At 51.3% G+C, this 16170-nt stretch overlaps 1 protein-coding gene across 1 annotated transcript in view; it reads left to right on the forward strand.

Annotated features, from left to right (window-relative positions):
- LOC119445234 (metabotropic glutamate receptor 4-like) overlaps positions 1 to 16170 on the forward strand; it is a 40857-nt gene that overhangs the window by 21017 nt on the left and 3670 nt on the right. Inside the window, 2 exon segments of the mRNA XM_037709557.2 lie at positions 1 to 793; positions 3247 to 3381. Coding sequence (XP_037565485.2) covers positions 1 to 793; positions 3247 to 3368 — 915 coding nt within the window. The 3' untranslated portion in view covers positions 3369 to 3381.

Below are 16170 nucleotides of genomic sequence, written 5' to 3' on the forward strand. Positions count from 1 at the left end.
GTCACGCTTTTCATATTCCTCAAGCACATCGACACGCCCGTGGTGCGCGCCTCCGGCCGCGAGCTGTGCTTCGTGCTCCTGGGCGGCATCTGCATGTGCCAGGGCACGGCGCTGCTGCTCGTGCAGCGGCCCAGCACGGTGATGTGCGGCGCGCAGCGCGCCGCGCTGGGCCTCTGCTTCTCCGTCGTGTACTCGGCGGTGCTGGCCAAGGCGGTGCGCATCCACCGAATCTTCCACGCGGGTCGCCGGTCGGCTCAACGGCCCGGCTGCATATCGCCGCGCTCGCAGTTGGCGCTGTGCGGCGCCCTGGTGTCGGTGCAGGGCCTGGTGGCCACCGTGTGGCTCGCGCTGAACCCGCCGCGCGCCGTCCACCACCACCCGACGCGCGAGGACAACCTGCTCGTGTGCCTGGCGTCGGTGAACCTGATCGGGTACACGCTGTCGCTCATCTACCCCTTCATGCTGGTCATCGTGTGCACCTGCTACGCGGTGCTGACGCGCAAGATCCCGGAGGCGTTCAACGAGTCCAAGTACATCGGCTTCGCCATGTACGCCACGTGCGTCATCTGGCTGGCTTTCTTGCCCATCTACCTGACCACCTGGCACCACGTACTCCTCAACCTCACCACCATGGCGATGGCCGTCTCTCTGAGCGGCACCGTCACCCTCATCTGCTTCTTCTTCCCCAAGCTGTACATCATCGTGTTCCACCCGGAGAAGAACGTGCGCCAGTCCATGATGGCCAAATACGGCACGCTCAAGAACCGCGTCGAGTCGGCCACGCAGTCTGACGGTGAGCATATCTATGTCGCTGTGCACGAGCGAGCGGGCAGCGTCCACATAAATGCAGGGTCGCTGTCTTGACACTTTCCGGAATCACGGTTTGCGCCGGTAGTCCGGCGCGATGGTATAACACGATGGACGGGGGTGAACCATCAGTGGCCGCGATGCCATCTCTCATCGCTTTAAGTGCTTAATTGTGGAAAATCTCACTGAGTGTAGCATTTCTTGAGCGCTTGCTTAGTCATTGTTAAAACACAGCACAATATCATTCTACGTCTACGCTCTACGGTTGTGGCACTGCACAATGAGCTGCTCTATCTACGTTGCGATTGACAGGACGTCTGCCTGGCTAAGCGTCACTATAGCCACGCTGTTTCTTGAAGATGTAAACAGACTGCGCGAAACGGCGTTACAATCATGAACTTTATCTAGTGTCGACCAAAAGGGCTAAAATCATTACCACTCCGCTCTTTTCCCCCCTTCAGATAAACGCAACTATTCTGTGCTTGGTCACACTCACGGTTTTTTGCCACTAGCGCAGGAACTAAAGCCTACGTTTCAATCGCACGACGAGAACACCATGGCCATAAAAATAGACCTGCCAATAATTTTAAAAATCGTTCTTACAGAATAGGGATGCAGTGATGTGGCAAGCCGGCATACTTACAGAGTCAGCTCCTGTACAAGCTAGTCCGTACACCATAGCAGTGCGAAAGCGATCTTTACAGCATCTGATAGCGTTCGCGAACTAGAAGCACAATATAGAAACAACATGAAATATGCACACACAACTGATCGACACTACATCCTTTTTTTTTTTTTTGTAAGTCTCTCCTAAGTCTATTTGCAGTTTATCCTTGTATAATTAAGAGCGCTGCTGCATAACGTAAGGCGGGCCATGTACAGCAGACGTAAAACCACCAATTTTCGTTTGACCCAGTATACACTGCCACAACCACTGTGTAGAACCAAATAAGCATTGATCAGTTTGGCGCGTCCCCAACGTGCTGACCGATACCACATAAATGAACGCGGCGGCTTGTTTCAGTCTTCGTCTCATTTCCAGTTTCCATGTGCGAAACAAGAGAACACGTCAACGGGGTGTTGACGTGCTCTGTTGTTTCGCACATGGAAACTGGCAATTTGTGTGGTTAATATTACAGTGAGAAAGAAAGAACTAGAAATAAGCTACAGTAACGTATGAGACCGGGTTAGTACGCGTTTCATCTTGGTAAACATAACGAAACGAGACGAAGCACGGCAAAAGGCGGCACGAAGACAGCGCTTGTCATTGGCCCCCCTTTCGCCGTCCTTTCTCTAGTTTCGCTCTGTTTAACAAGATGGAAACCAAAGAAAAAAAACTAACTCGAGAAAGAATGTACGAAAGCAAGAACTTAAACAGAGGCAAGAGATAAGAAGGAGCTTTGAGGCTTCTAAAAAAAATAATAAAGTCGTTTCAGGTATTTTAGTTTTACTTGCTTACTCCCGGATACGTCAGGCAGACATAAGCTGCGTGGAATCCGGTGGAGTCACGAAGCCATGATAATCGGCGAGATCCGCAAGCAAGTTTTCGCGCATATCAATTTTTCCGCAACAAGATGATCACCCTCCGTCCGGCAAAACTGACAGCCGCATGTTCAGAGAGCGAGGTAGGAATTCAGGTTGACAGGCATGATGACATCAGCCCACGCGATCACGCCGCCTTGGTTTGGTCCACTGGAATCTCGGCTTACCATTAGAGCCGCGCGGTCAAACGAGAAGTGCATGAAAACGAGCTTGCGGAACTCCGTACATCGACTCTTTGTTTACGAAGTCTTCGTTCGGCGGATGATGCCATGTACGCTGCAATTATGACCACTTACTTGCTATTTTGGATGGCGCACAAAATACGCGTAGAATTTGTCAGCTGCTTGGAGCTCTAGCCACGCTGTTGCAAAATCATTTCTGTGGAAGTCTGCAAGGTGGTGGAGATAATTCACATCCGAAGGAGATAACAGTCATCCACCCGACTGTGGATGACAAGGAAACCAAACGGAAATCAACAGAAGACAATTTTGGGATATTCAAAGTGTCCATGCGCTTCGAGTTGTCGATTAATTCGCCATCGCTCTGCGATCGGCTAACGATCCTTATTAGATCAAATAGTAAATCGACAACCCCGAAAAGGCGTTGGTCGTTGGTCCCGCTTTCGCTCCCCGTATCAGGACAAATTTTTCTTCACTGCGAATCCTTTTTTCTGAGAAATCCGTATTCAGCTTCCGACGTGCTACAGTCGGTTGGGTGACAATTAGCCCTTTCAGCCACGCTGGTTGATTAACGTACGGGCGGCGTTACTTTAGTATGAAGAGCTAATCTGCCTTTAATTCTACCACACCAGTCAGTGTGTGTACAAATAAACTGGAAATCACCAAAATATGAGTTGTCCCGCTTGTCGACGCCATGCTCTCTTGCAACCCTGTGCAGTTGACTACGAGATGAGCGACAAGCAGCGTTCTGCCTGTTCGTTGGTCTCGACAAGTAGCCGAGCCAGCATTGCCACGCAGACCGACGACAACAACTTCTACGATATGGACGTCCAGCTTTGACCCACCTATGACGGTGAGTTACACACTGCGCGTGACATGCAGTGACGCGCAATTCGGCAAGCTTTTACGCATCAAACACCAGCAAAAGCAATTTAGAACGAAATCGGGGAGAAGCAAGAGGGAAGGACGACGTCTGCACCAAATTATACACAGTGGACGAGCATATCGACGACGTAACCTTAATGGCTGCCCGTGCGGGAGTGCATGCTTACGTATAGCACCGAAAATTAAAAAACAAAAAAAAAAGAAAACGTTACTAAAGCTGACTTCTCCACAGTAAGCATCACTACCGGGAGAAGCACCCTTTAATAATTGTTTGATAGCCGTCGAGGCGAAAGCTTATGGTTTATACTTATCAGGAGCGTTACCACAGGAACCGTAAGCGTCGTTACAGATAGATTAAAGCACATCAGCTGAAATAATGGCAGCACATGCGCTTTGCGCCCGCATGAAAAAGTCTGTGAAGCACGCATTTTAACACCTAGTCGGACGGGAGTTTTTGATCACCTCTCGACAGACACTTAAAGTGTCCATCGCGTTCGGCATGGACAGACGATTAAAATGTTGTCCATGCCCTGCTTCCAGCGCACACCGGTTGATGTGGTTGGCGTAGTCACGGGCTGGCACACCATACACGTCCACCCTCCCCCCCCCCCCTCCTCCCTCCATCCCCTATAAAAAAAAAAAAAAAAAAAACATTCCTGGCTAGGCCACTATATTCTGAGGGGCCCTGCACACATGTTATATCGCCTCTAAAGCGAATCTCCGAGCGCGCAGGTCTATACAGCGAAACAGTTGAGCAGTCACTTTTACAATGCACAACTTTCAACAATTGTTGCTCAAAACTTCAACAGTTTGGTTTTTCTCTAAGTACGATCACTTATTTATTACCGAAAAGTCGTGCTTCAACTTGCTTTAAAAATATTTTGTATTTTTTTTTCAATTATGGGACTAGAATCGTCTGTAATGATTCCACTCTGTGTGTCGCGGCACGCTTTTAACTTCTCATTCCTCCTTTTCTGCCTCTCTTTAAAACGGGCGGGCCGAGTGTCGCCATGTTGTTTGAGGCTAAACGTTGCTTTCACGCTGCGCACGTGTGCGCGCTCCAATCCCCCCCCCCCCCCCCCCCCGCTTACCGCTCTTTTCTTTGCGTAACCCTAATCAGTATGTGTATCGTGTACATACATGTACGTCATTTGTAAAATTATGTGCGAGTACCTAGAAAGCTGCTCAAAGCGCTGTATAATGATATTGCCCGAGACGAACGTCCACATATATATATATATATATATATATATATATATATATATATATATATATATATATATATATATATATATATATATAAGAAAAAGAAAGGAAGGACACTTTTCTTCTCGTAGTAGGCTTGTTCCGAATTTGCAAGTCAGAGATTGAAGTAGAAGAGCAAATGCTGTTAACAAGAGAAATGTAGATGTAAACTCACTTTTCTAATTAATGCGAAAATTTTGTTTATAAACGTGTGCAGAGTGAAAGTTATTTTTATTTTAATCACGGCACCTTTAGCTTTTTCACAAACACCCCTGCGAAAGAAGAACGCGAGACCGCCTATGTTACAGCGCTGCAGTGTCACCGAATATGAAAAAAATAAAAAAATAAAAAGAAAATTCGTCCTCGGATGTATCATGATTCGAGCAAGTCATGCATCAAAGACAGCGAAGCAGTATGCGACAGTTTTCACACCTTAGCAAATCCAAAAGGGCAGGGCCTGTTTTCTACCGCTTGTGGCCGTGCACCGTCAGTATAGTGACGGTGTACGGCCAACACCACCTAGGTACGGCTTAGTGACAGAGCTGTCAGTCTCTCCATGGCACATGCCCTCGCTCCACGTGTCAGCAAAAACAAAACAGGGAAAATTCCTCCAGGAGGCCGTCAACGCCCGTGTGCAAGCAACGCACGTTGAACGGTTGCCTTTTATTGTTTGCACGGCGTTCGCGTCGTGAGAACAACCTCGGCTGTCCGCGCGGCGTCACGCGATGTCCGTGGGAATCGACACCGATGACCAGCGTCGGCGTGCACGCCACGCTGGAAGACGATCTCGCGTGCCGCGCGAGCCCGGAGTGATGTTTGCACTACCGGCCGGCGTGTCGTTCCGAGCATTTGTGGCGTGGCTTGCGCGTCGTGCGTTTAGCCTGACAACTGTGTAGGGCGTAGCACTGAAAATTACTCGGCGTGCTCGGGACTCTTCTTGCAGCGAATCATATTGAAAGCGACACCTAATTGCCTATAGTTGAACTACGTTTGTGGAATACACGTCGGCGATTGCAAGTAAGTCAGTTTTATTTTCAGCGGAGGCTTGGGTATCCCGGAATAAGAACACAAAAGGCTGGTGACGCCTCATAAAAATTTCCACTGCAGTGTCCCGTGACCGTAATGGTTCTTGCAGTGTGCGTGTCGCGGCTGTCTCCTCGGGACAAGGTAATTGTACACCAATAAAGAATTCATTACACTACATTACAAAATATCAAAAGAACGCAACCTGGAAACATTTGTTGATTATTTTTGCATAACAACGACTTTTACAGTAGTCAACAAAAAGATATATTTTATTTGCATTTGCACCCCGTGAGCTAAACTGGTCAGAATGTTGGTGCTGCCTTATGCCAGACCGCTAGCCTATATGGCGATAAGTCTTTTGAAAACGCACGGCCACCGTACTTTGTTCACACTTCATAGCCAGTCCACCACGTCAATAATTTGGGTATTCCAAGAATTTATCCCAAGGAAACGGTGATATCAACCAGTAGTGAAAATACGTGCGCGCTGTTGAGATGAACTGTAATGACAGGTGGGGAGGTTAACAAAACAAGGGGTACCTGTCCTTTTGGCTGCACCACTGAAATAGATAACATTTTGTTTATTGACGGTGCCCTAAAGCTCCAACTTTTCCACTTTGTTCATTTAATGAGGCTCACTGCTGCCCCTTTACAAGTTTTAACAGCGAAGCTGTTTAAGCCAGCCGCGCCGTAGCCATGGCAACTAGCACCGCCGCAGCTGCCTGCAACTGTGTTGCCTAGCAACCACCTAGCGGAGTGTCGCGCGCTATGCTCGGGAGAGAGAAAGAGAAAATGACAGCGAGAGAGAGAGAAACAAATTGTAGCAGTACCAACGAGCCAACGCGCAGAGTCAACTGCTTACAGGCAACAGGGTCTAGCTACCTGCTGCGGTAACCAGCGGCCTCCTGTTCCCGTCGCCTCCTTAACTCCGAGTTCTCCATAGCCTCTTGGAGTTTGTGGAGTCGAACGGGAGCACGGCCCATCGCTAAGCGCTCGCCCCCAGCAGGCCATCGCCTTCATCACCGGCCTCCTCCATGATCGGATGAGACTACTGCTGCTTCTCCGTCTCTTCCCTTCCTCAGATCCTTATCTTCCCCTTCCTCTGACGCTGCGCCGTGCTCTCTATAGGGCAGCAGAAATAGGCGGCATTTTCCTTAATAAACCACTACTACTACTACTAGAGGCGCTGCCGACGCCAACCGAGCTTCACCGTTTCCCCGCATTAGCGCCGAACGCTCGCGGTGTCCGTGACTGCAGCATGCAGGCGCCTCTGACAGCGGCTGGGCTAGTACACTCACGGCCGGACTCGAGGAGAGGAGAGTCGAGTCCGGCCGTGGTACACTCTAGCTCGGCCGAGCTTCCACCAGCTGCGCGCTACTGCGCATGCGCCATGACGCCATCCCGGCGTTCAGTCTGCTGCGCGCCGCCCGTACGCTGCAACGTTGGTTACTAGAATAGTTTGTTGGTACACTTTGCCTAGCTTTCGCCCCACTTTCCCTACGTGTGCTCGGACTGCAAGTGCTTCGCGAGGCGTTCCCCGATGCCACGGACCACGAGGAAATGCTTATACACTTCGTATAGCCATGACCAGCTAGGAAGCGATCAGCTCCGCTGTGCCTTTAGCCTTGCGCCACTAGTGCAAGCTACCCCGATTTTTGTGCGAGTGGATGCGTGCGCGTTTTTTTTTTCTTTTTCTGTCGTTCTTTGATCTCATCTTATAAATGTTAAACATGTAATAGCATTCCAAGTATTCTTCGTTTGTTAACGCTTAAGTTCCGTTAACCAATATTTGCGCCAGTTAGCTATAGTTCTAAGGCCAGACTGGACGTGGCTAGCGTCATCAGCAGTAATTATTTCACGGAAGATAACACAATCATTGCACAATTATAAGCTCGATTTCGATGGTTCAAACCTGGTCGCCGTATTCCGATGGGGGCGGAATGCAGCAACGCTCGTGTACCGTGCGTTGGATGCACGTTTAATAACCCCAGGTGGTCAACAATAATCCCGAGCTTCTCCACTACGGCGTGCCTTATAATCAGATCGTGATTCTTCCACACAAAACCCCCAGAATTGATTTTTTAAAATTAGTGGTGTGCAAGTGTACAAAATTTTAAGTATGAACCAAATAGCCTTCGATATTCAATTTGTAATCGATTCAAGAATTCGCTATTCAAAATTTTCGAATATTTGTTTCTGGTAGACTAGAGCATAAGAATTTATCTGAGACTACAGGGGAGAGTCGGCGGTTCCGGGTCGCAAGAGCGAATGTGAAAGGCAGGAAGGTTAACCCGATCGCAATGTCCGATTTGCTACCCTGCGCTGGGGGAAGGGAGGATAAAAGATGAAGAGATAGAGAACAAGAACACGAGGGAGAGCAAAAGACATGCGCGAAGTCTAGCACACCAAAGTGTTTATAGTAGTTCACGGCAGTTTTCAGAAGGAAGCGCACGATCTTCTTTGCTAACAATCGTTGAGGTCACTTTTTGAATTTTTTGCGCACGAAATGAACGGTAATAACTTGAGGAGGATTCTTCTGCTCAAGGGATGCCAGTATGCATGCACTCCGTGAATTCAGTACATACATAGCACATTGAGCAGATGTAGTGTGCTAGATGGTTGCTTCAAAGTATGCGGATGATGACGTCCATTAATTACCGTACCACGGATATGACTTGTCGATCTGCAACTGGTACCTCATGAGCAGGTGTAGTGTGCGACAGAGTAGGGGCAGCACTCTGCGGCTCCTTGACAATCTGCGAATACGACAGAGTAGGTCATTCTTCTCAATAGTAAGCCTTGCCAGCTTCTGGCATTGATGTGCTATCTTCGAATGCGTGCGGCGCTTGATGGGTGTGCAAAGTACACTGCGTCCGTAGACGACGTCTTCACAGCTGCAGTATTCTGCCTGGCAGACCGTCGGTGGCGACGTCGGCAACGCCGGAAAACTTCAGTGGCTTCTCTGCACGTCGGATATTCCCTGACCATTTCTTTGAGAGTAGCTAGCTTGTTCTTAATTTGAGTAATCTTTGGAAGTGGCGTCATGAGAGCCCTGGCAGTTCGAGCACTTGAAGATCGTTGCACGACAAGTGTATCTTTTGTGTGGTTCTCCGTACACCAGCCTCACACCACTGAGCCTGTATAGACGGCCTTCTCGTGTCCAAGCTTTAGGCACTGAAGTGGCTTTGGGATAAATGGGCGAACTGAGTGCCGGAATGACCTTGTCATATGCGGGATGATGTATGTAACCTTGACGCAGCGCGTATTAATGCGACAGCGTTAAGGGCCCTGTGTCGCAGAAAATCCGGTATCGGCGTCGTAGCTGGCGTGGGTGTCCAGTGAGCGAAAAATATTCTACACGGCACTCCAGTTCTTCTTTTATCACTAGAGTTGCTCATACCTTGTCTTACATTCTTTACAAAGTTATTCCTCGTAATATTGCGAATGCCAGCCCACAAACTAATGTCATGAAACAAAACACCGACAGCGCATGCCTTCTATGTTTAATCTTCTCGGACTGAAATATTAAAACCTGGAAACAATAAAATCGGCCCACGCAAGAGGCAGCGTTTCTACGAGAATGCTCGCCTTCGAGCATAGCGTTCGCCGGCAGCGTTTCCCGGTAAACATTATGGTTACATAAGCTGCAGTTGCCGGGAAGCGTGAGAAGCAGTCAGGGATCTTTGAATGCTATCGCGTTCCACTCTTAAAGAGAGAGAGAGAGAGTAAACATTTTATTGCAAAAATAAAAGGTAGTAAGAGTGTAGGAGGGACCCCTAGTCCGGGGTCCCTAGAACGATCTCAGCGACAGCACGGGCCCGTTGAACTAGGGCCCGGCGGACCTCGGGAGGCCCGTCGCGGAGGGCATCCTCCCACAGCTCTTTGATGCGGAAGGGGTGCAAGATGACTGGCAGGGGAGGGAATAATTTTGCAGTGCACTCCACGGTGACATGGAACGCCGTGGGGGAGCTTCTACAGCCCGGGCAAGAGTCTGCGTAGCGGTCAGGGTAAAATTTATGTAGGGAGAGGAGATTGGGAAACGTGTTTGTTTGGAGTTGGCGGAGCGCCACCTCTTCCTCTCGCGAGAATGACAGCGGCGGCGGACCCATGGTGTGTCTAGCTCGTGTATAGTATTTTAATACGTCTCTGTATGTGAGTGGGGAGCCCGCCTGATCTGGACTCCGATCCTCGTCATGCCGGGCAGCTCGGAGGGTAATTTCTCGAGCGACCGCGTGTGCGCGGTCATTACCCGGCAGTGAGGCATGGCCAGGAGTCCAGAGCAAGTGGATGCGCTGTGGGGCAGATGTGTCTGTGTTTGGGGACTGGTGTAGGATGTGGAGAGCTGCCTTGGAGAAGCCGCGTCCCGTCGAAAACGCGCGGCATGCCTGCTGGTAATCGGTTAGGATATACACCTCCCCAGGAATCTGGAGAGCGTGTCGCACAGCAAGCGCTACTCCAAGGACTTCTCCGTGTCCAGGTGTAGAATTCCGTAAGGAGGCGGCCGTAATAAACGTTTCAGCGCCATCCAGCACTACCACGGAATACCCGTTGTGGCACCGAGCAGCATCCGTGTATAGGGTATTTGTCTCAGGGATGTCACCGAGCATGCGCACCAGGTACCGTACACGGGCGCGCCGGCGTCCCGCGTCATGCTCAGGATGCATGTTTCGTGGTAGTGGGTGCACCTTTAAGGCTGTACGGACCCAAGTCGGAATAGTGATGGTGATGTCTTCATCATAATTGTGCAAAACTGGATGTCCCAATCTCGAGAGCAAGTGCCGCCCAGTGGGTGTGAGCAAAAGACGTTGTCTTTGACTGGCCCACTGAGCTTCCAATAACTCACTGAGAGTGTTATGCGTCCCTAGGGCTAGCAGACGTTTCGTGGCGGTGTAGTGTGGGAGGCCGTGGGCGAGCTTGGTCGCCTTTCGCAGCATTGTGTCGACCCGTATCTGCTCCGACTGCGTAAGTCTGTGGAAGGGAAGGTGGTAAGTAATGCGACTGATCACACAGGCCTCCACCAGGCGCAGTAGGTCCCGTTCCCGTAGACCTGAGCGCCTGTTGGAGACCCGCCGAATCATGGCCAAAGTCTGTTCGGTCTGCCGGGACAAGAGAGATATAGTGTAGTTCGCCTTCCCATTCGCCTGAACGTGTAGTCCAAGAATGCGAGCACGGTCTACCTGGGGGACAGGAACGCCATCCACGTGCACCGTGATTTCGGGTGGAGGGGTAATGCTACGTGCGCGGATGAGAACAAGCTCGGACTTTTGTGGGGCACAGGACAAGCTGCCCTGTCGTGCGTAAGCGGTGACGATGTCGACGGCCTGCTGCAGTCGATCCTGAATGGTCCCGTCTGACCCTCGCGTCGTCCAAATCGTGATGTCGTCTGCGTAAATCGCATGTGCAACATGGGGGATCTGGTCGAGCTGCTGAGGTAGTCTTGCGAGGGCGATGTTAAATAGAGTGGGGGACAGAACTGATCCCTGAGGGGTGCCGCGACCTGTGAGGCGAATCGTATCTGTCCGATGTGGTCCTATTCCAATGGTGGCTGTTCGGTCCCGCAGAAAAGAGCGAATGTAGTTATACATGCGGCTGCCGCAATGTGACTCTGCGAGATTTCGAAGAATCAAATCGTGTGCCACGTTATCAAATGCTCCTTTTAGATCAAGGGCGAGGATGGCCCTCGTCTGGGCACGGGACGGGGGGCCGATAACCTCTTCCTTGAGCTGTAGAAGCACGTCCTGCGTGGAGAGATGTGCCCGGAATCCGAACTGTGAGTGAGAGAAGAATGACTGTCGTTCGAGAAAAGGTTGCAGTCGCCGCAAAAGCACGTGCTCCATTAACTTTCCGATGCATGAAGTAAGGGATATTGGCCGTAAATTTGCTATGTCTACGGGCTTTCCTGGTTTGGGTATTAGCGAAATGTCAGCATGACGCCATGCCTGTGGGAGCGTGCCCTGACGCCAGTGATCATTGAATAGCTTTGTCAGATGATGGAGGTCTGAATCACTGAGGTTACGAAGGGTGGAAAATCTGATACGATCTGCGCCTGGGGCCGTGTTTCGACGGAGATCTTGAAGTACCACGCGAACCTCATCAATTGTAATGTCCGCGTCGAGTTCCTCATTAGATTGTTCTGCGTGCGGGTAATTCAGATACTGTGGAGGTGTGCCGGTAGGGATGAATCGTTTTTCTAGCTCTTTGAGAAGAGCAGCCGGATCGTCTCGGTACTTATGTATTAAGCTGAGTAGGCGATGAAATGTTTGCGTCCTTGTATTTGAGGGATCGATGAGTGCGCGAAGTATCGACCATGTTTTCGCGGTGCCTAGGGTGCCTGAAAGATGCTCGCAAAAACCTCGCCAGTTGTTTCGGACGAGTGTCTCAGCATATTCTTGTGCCTCCTGCGAAATTTGGGCGATACGCCGGCGAAGCTTGCGATTGAGACGTTGGCGTTTCCAACGCCGCGTGAGCCCCCTACGTGCCTCCCACAGATGCAGTAGGTGCGGGTCTACGTCCGGGGTCGCAGTTGTGGTAACCAGTGTGCGCGTACACGCATCTAGGTCAGAAGAAAGGGACTCGATCCATTGCTCGTATCCTAGACCTTCAGGAGGATTCTGTCGGCGCTCCCTGAACCGCGTCCAATCCGTGATGCGCACTTTCCGCTCGGGACAGTGTGCACTCTGCAGTGGTAGGGTAGTGGCCACGATATAATGGTCACTGCCTAGATGTTCATCGAGAGGACCATGCGCAATCACTGGTCCTGTTTTTTTGGAAAAAGTAAGGTCTGGGCACGTGTCACGTGTGACGCTGTTACCCAAACGTGTTGGGTTCCCTGGGTCTGTATGTAAGGTGTATCTCAAGTTACATATGTCATCCCAGAGTCGAGTTCCTTTGGCTTCAGATTTGCGGTACCCCCAAACTGTATGCGGAGCGTTGAAGTCACCGCACACGAGAAGGGTGCGCCCAAGGCGTCCGAATTCTATTAGAAGACGATGAAACGAGTGTGTGCGTGAGCGGGGAGAACTGTACACGTTAAGTATGAAGAGACTGCAACTGTTCTTGCCCTGTGTAATGATTTCAAGAATTTGGTGTGGGATATCGATGTTTATAGTGTGGGAGTTGCACGTTAAGTGTTTTGATACTAGGGCTCCCACGAGTGGAGAGGTACCCGTAAAAGTGGTGAAGCCGGATAGGGAAGGGGGGCAGTTTGGTTCCTGTAGGAGGATAATATCAGGAGGATGTGTGGACATAGCAGCGTACTGTTGCAGGGATGCCCTTTTCCGACGGTATCCTCTGCAGTTCCACTGCCAGACCACGAGCTGCTGCTTGCTAAGGGTCGCCATCATCCTCGAGAGAGGAAGCCGCCGGGCGTGAGTATGGGTGCGATCTTCTTGCACCTGTAAGGGGTGGCTGGGGACGCGCGGATTTGGAATCCGGCAGGGGTGCGCTTATAGAATCCAAACGGGAGACTAACTCTGCGAATAGGGCGTGTGTCCGCTCTTCTGATGCGTGTATGACGCTTATGATCTCCTGCCGGAGCGCTAGAGACTCCTGCCGCGCGCTCTCTATAGCTGCCTGTATTCTGGCGTTTGTGCGCTCTATTAAAGCTTCCAGCTGCGCATGCATGTGAGCGTGGCGCGCTTCCATGTCACGGCGTAGCCGCGCGATTTCGGGGAAAGGATTACTGTGGGTGTTCGGTAGGGGAGTAGAGGGGGACATGTTGTGGGGTGAAGGTTGGGGGGGAGCGAGCTGTGGGGGATCCCGCGGGCAACTTACCTCCCGAGGTGCCGCCTTGGCATTGGTGTTCTCCGGGGCCTGGGCCTGCTGACGGTCCGGGGTAGCTGCTGAAGTTGCCAGCTTGTTTAGTAGTGCCTTCTTGTAGGGCTGCGGGGATGCCTGAGACGCCGGGGTAGTCTGACGCTTCACCTGGTTGCGGGCGGAGGACGACTGGGAGCGTGATCGGGAACGGGATTTGGAGTTTACCCGAGCCTTGGGGCGGGATCTGGACGGCGTCTTCGAACGAGACCGGCCAGCTTTCTTGAATGATGTTCCAGAAGCAGGGGTTGTCGCTGATGGAGGATCCGCATTGGTGGAGGCCTTCAGTTGTCGCTGTTCATCTTCGATGGCTTTTTTCACCCAGGCTCTGTTGAAGGGTTGTCGCTGGCGTTGCGGGCACTTCGGTTCAGTTGTAGGATGGTCCCCTCCACATGATTTGCACCGGGGAGAGCATGGGTGTGATGGGATGGGATTCTCGATGCCGCACTGTTCGCAAATAGTGACGTCTGGTGTGGGGCAGTGGTCGGCTCGGTGTCCCAATTTGAGGCACGTTTTGCAGACTGGCTGGCGGGGACGGTGTGGGTAGCAGCGGAGCTCTGCCCCAAGAAATCGGACGAAGCGTGGCACACGTAGGCCCTCGAACGTGACCAGTGCAATATTCGTCTGACCCATCATTCGAGCCTGTAGTATCTGGATTCCAGATGCTTGCATCTCTTCTACCAGCATATGTGAGGAGGTGCCTGGTTCCAGTCCCGGAACGATACCCTTGCACGAATCATCAGGGGCGGCTAGATATGCAGACACCGGGTAGGTGCGTTGGCTGATCGAAAGTTCCTGGATATTCAGCAGGGCGTCTGCGACGTGCGATGATGGGGTGCTTACTATTGCCAGGTTTTGTTCTGGCCGGGTCCTTAGGATGAGGTCTCTCCGGTCATTTGGGCTCACTCCGGCCGCTGTCCAAAGCGCAGTGGCCAACGTTGGTCTGGGCCATTTATCCAATCTCAGGCCTCCGAGAGGCCGGAGGATAACTTTTTCATCTCGGAGGGGAAGAGGAGGCAGGCGCTTTGGCCCGCTCTGCTTGGGCTCGGCGGAAGGGTGTTCAGAAGCGTTCTGACGGAGCGACGCCGTTTCGTAGGCTGCAGCGTTGCGGGCGCGTCGCTTGTTGCGGACCACCTTCCAACAGGCTCCGTTGTAGGCTTCGTCTTCTATGGTGTCCGTGTCGATGGCTAAAGGTGTGGTATCCTCGTCCATGTCCTCCCCCGGTGGCGAGTCATTCGTTTGTTCTGTGATGGGAACGCTGGCAGCGTCGCGGTCGCTCAATGCTCCGATAGCTGCTGGCTTGTCGTCGGTTGTGAGCGTCTCTTCGGCGTTGCTAAGCATTGTTGGCACCGTTTGCTCGTTAGCGCACTCCGAAACAGTGCATAATAGCGGTAATGATGTTAGACGCTGCCTTGCTGCAGGGCCGTGGTTGGCAATGTCGTCAGTAAGAGCGCGAGGTGGAGCGGTGCCCACCGTGAGCGACATGCATCGATGCAGCCGTGCCTAAGTTGGGCAGACGCCTGTTCCGTTAGGCTTATTGGGGCGTTCCCCGCGTCGAAGTCTTCAAGGCTCGTGAGATGATGGAAAATGGACTCACAGTGACCCCAGAGGTATCGGGTAGCTCCGGTCCACTAGGTGAGTCGTATGGTGTACATGAATCGGGCACCGGAGTCGATGAAAATCCAAAACACAGATCCGAAAAAACCCACTCTTAAAGGCGATGCTTAAGCGTCCTCCAAATTTTTATATCCGCGTCCATATCATAGATGACGCCGGCTTTGGTGATCTATAGTCTTATGAAACCGGACTTTGATGTTGCTCAGCTGCGTTATATTGCGCAGATCAGCGTTTGCCGCATAGAGCCACTAGTTCTTGAAGTTACGGGAGAGGGACCTTCTGTCCAACAATTTCCAGCCATTCAATAACGGTGCCTCGCATTTAGCAGCATATGATCGAATTGGTTTGAATTTAGGCACATTAAGTAATATTATTTCATCAACCTCACCACGTATAGCATCCTTTCAAAATTGCCGCGCGACTGGCCACTCGATCACTTGGCGTGTATTCCGGGGCTTCTTTCATGCTCGGAAAAAACACTTTTATGTAGCACGTATTGAGAACCCGAAAGCTGTATCGGGAGTTTCTCCTATTGCTCTACAATTTTCTCATTGACACTTTTTATCTAATTATAATATTTGAGAAGTTGATTAATGAAGACTAACTACGTCATTAGGCGGAATGCAAAAAAAATTGGAGGACGCTTAAGCTTCGCCTTTACGAGTAGAATGCGACAGCGTTGGGGACCCGTTCGCATCGCATACGGCAAGTAGGCTTCATTCACCGCAACACTGAACGTGGGAAAGCCAGCTTACAAAGGCCAAGCTTACACCGATCCGCTTAAAGTCGGCTTCACTTTTAAACAGAAATGCATTGCTAGAAAGACGTTTTTCCAGGGGCAACAGAAGTGGTCTTATATTAAAATGTGGAGGCCCCAGTAGCGCACCCAGGATCTCTGCCAGGGGGGGGGGGGGTTACAACCTCCGAATACCCCCCCCCCCTTCGGTGCGCCACTGGGAGGTCCTAGCACTTTTTTTTATTATTTCATTAATTGTTTGCCGGGTGTTTCAGCGAACACGTTCAAAAATTGCCTATTGCCCCGACCCCCGCGCGCGTCC

Source organism: Dermacentor silvarum, chromosome 3 (genome assembly GCF_013339745.2).
Source record: "Dermacentor silvarum isolate Dsil-2018 chromosome 3, BIME_Dsil_1.4, whole genome shotgun sequence".
NCBI lineage: Eukaryota > Metazoa > Arthropoda > Arachnida > Ixodida > Ixodidae > Dermacentor > Dermacentor silvarum.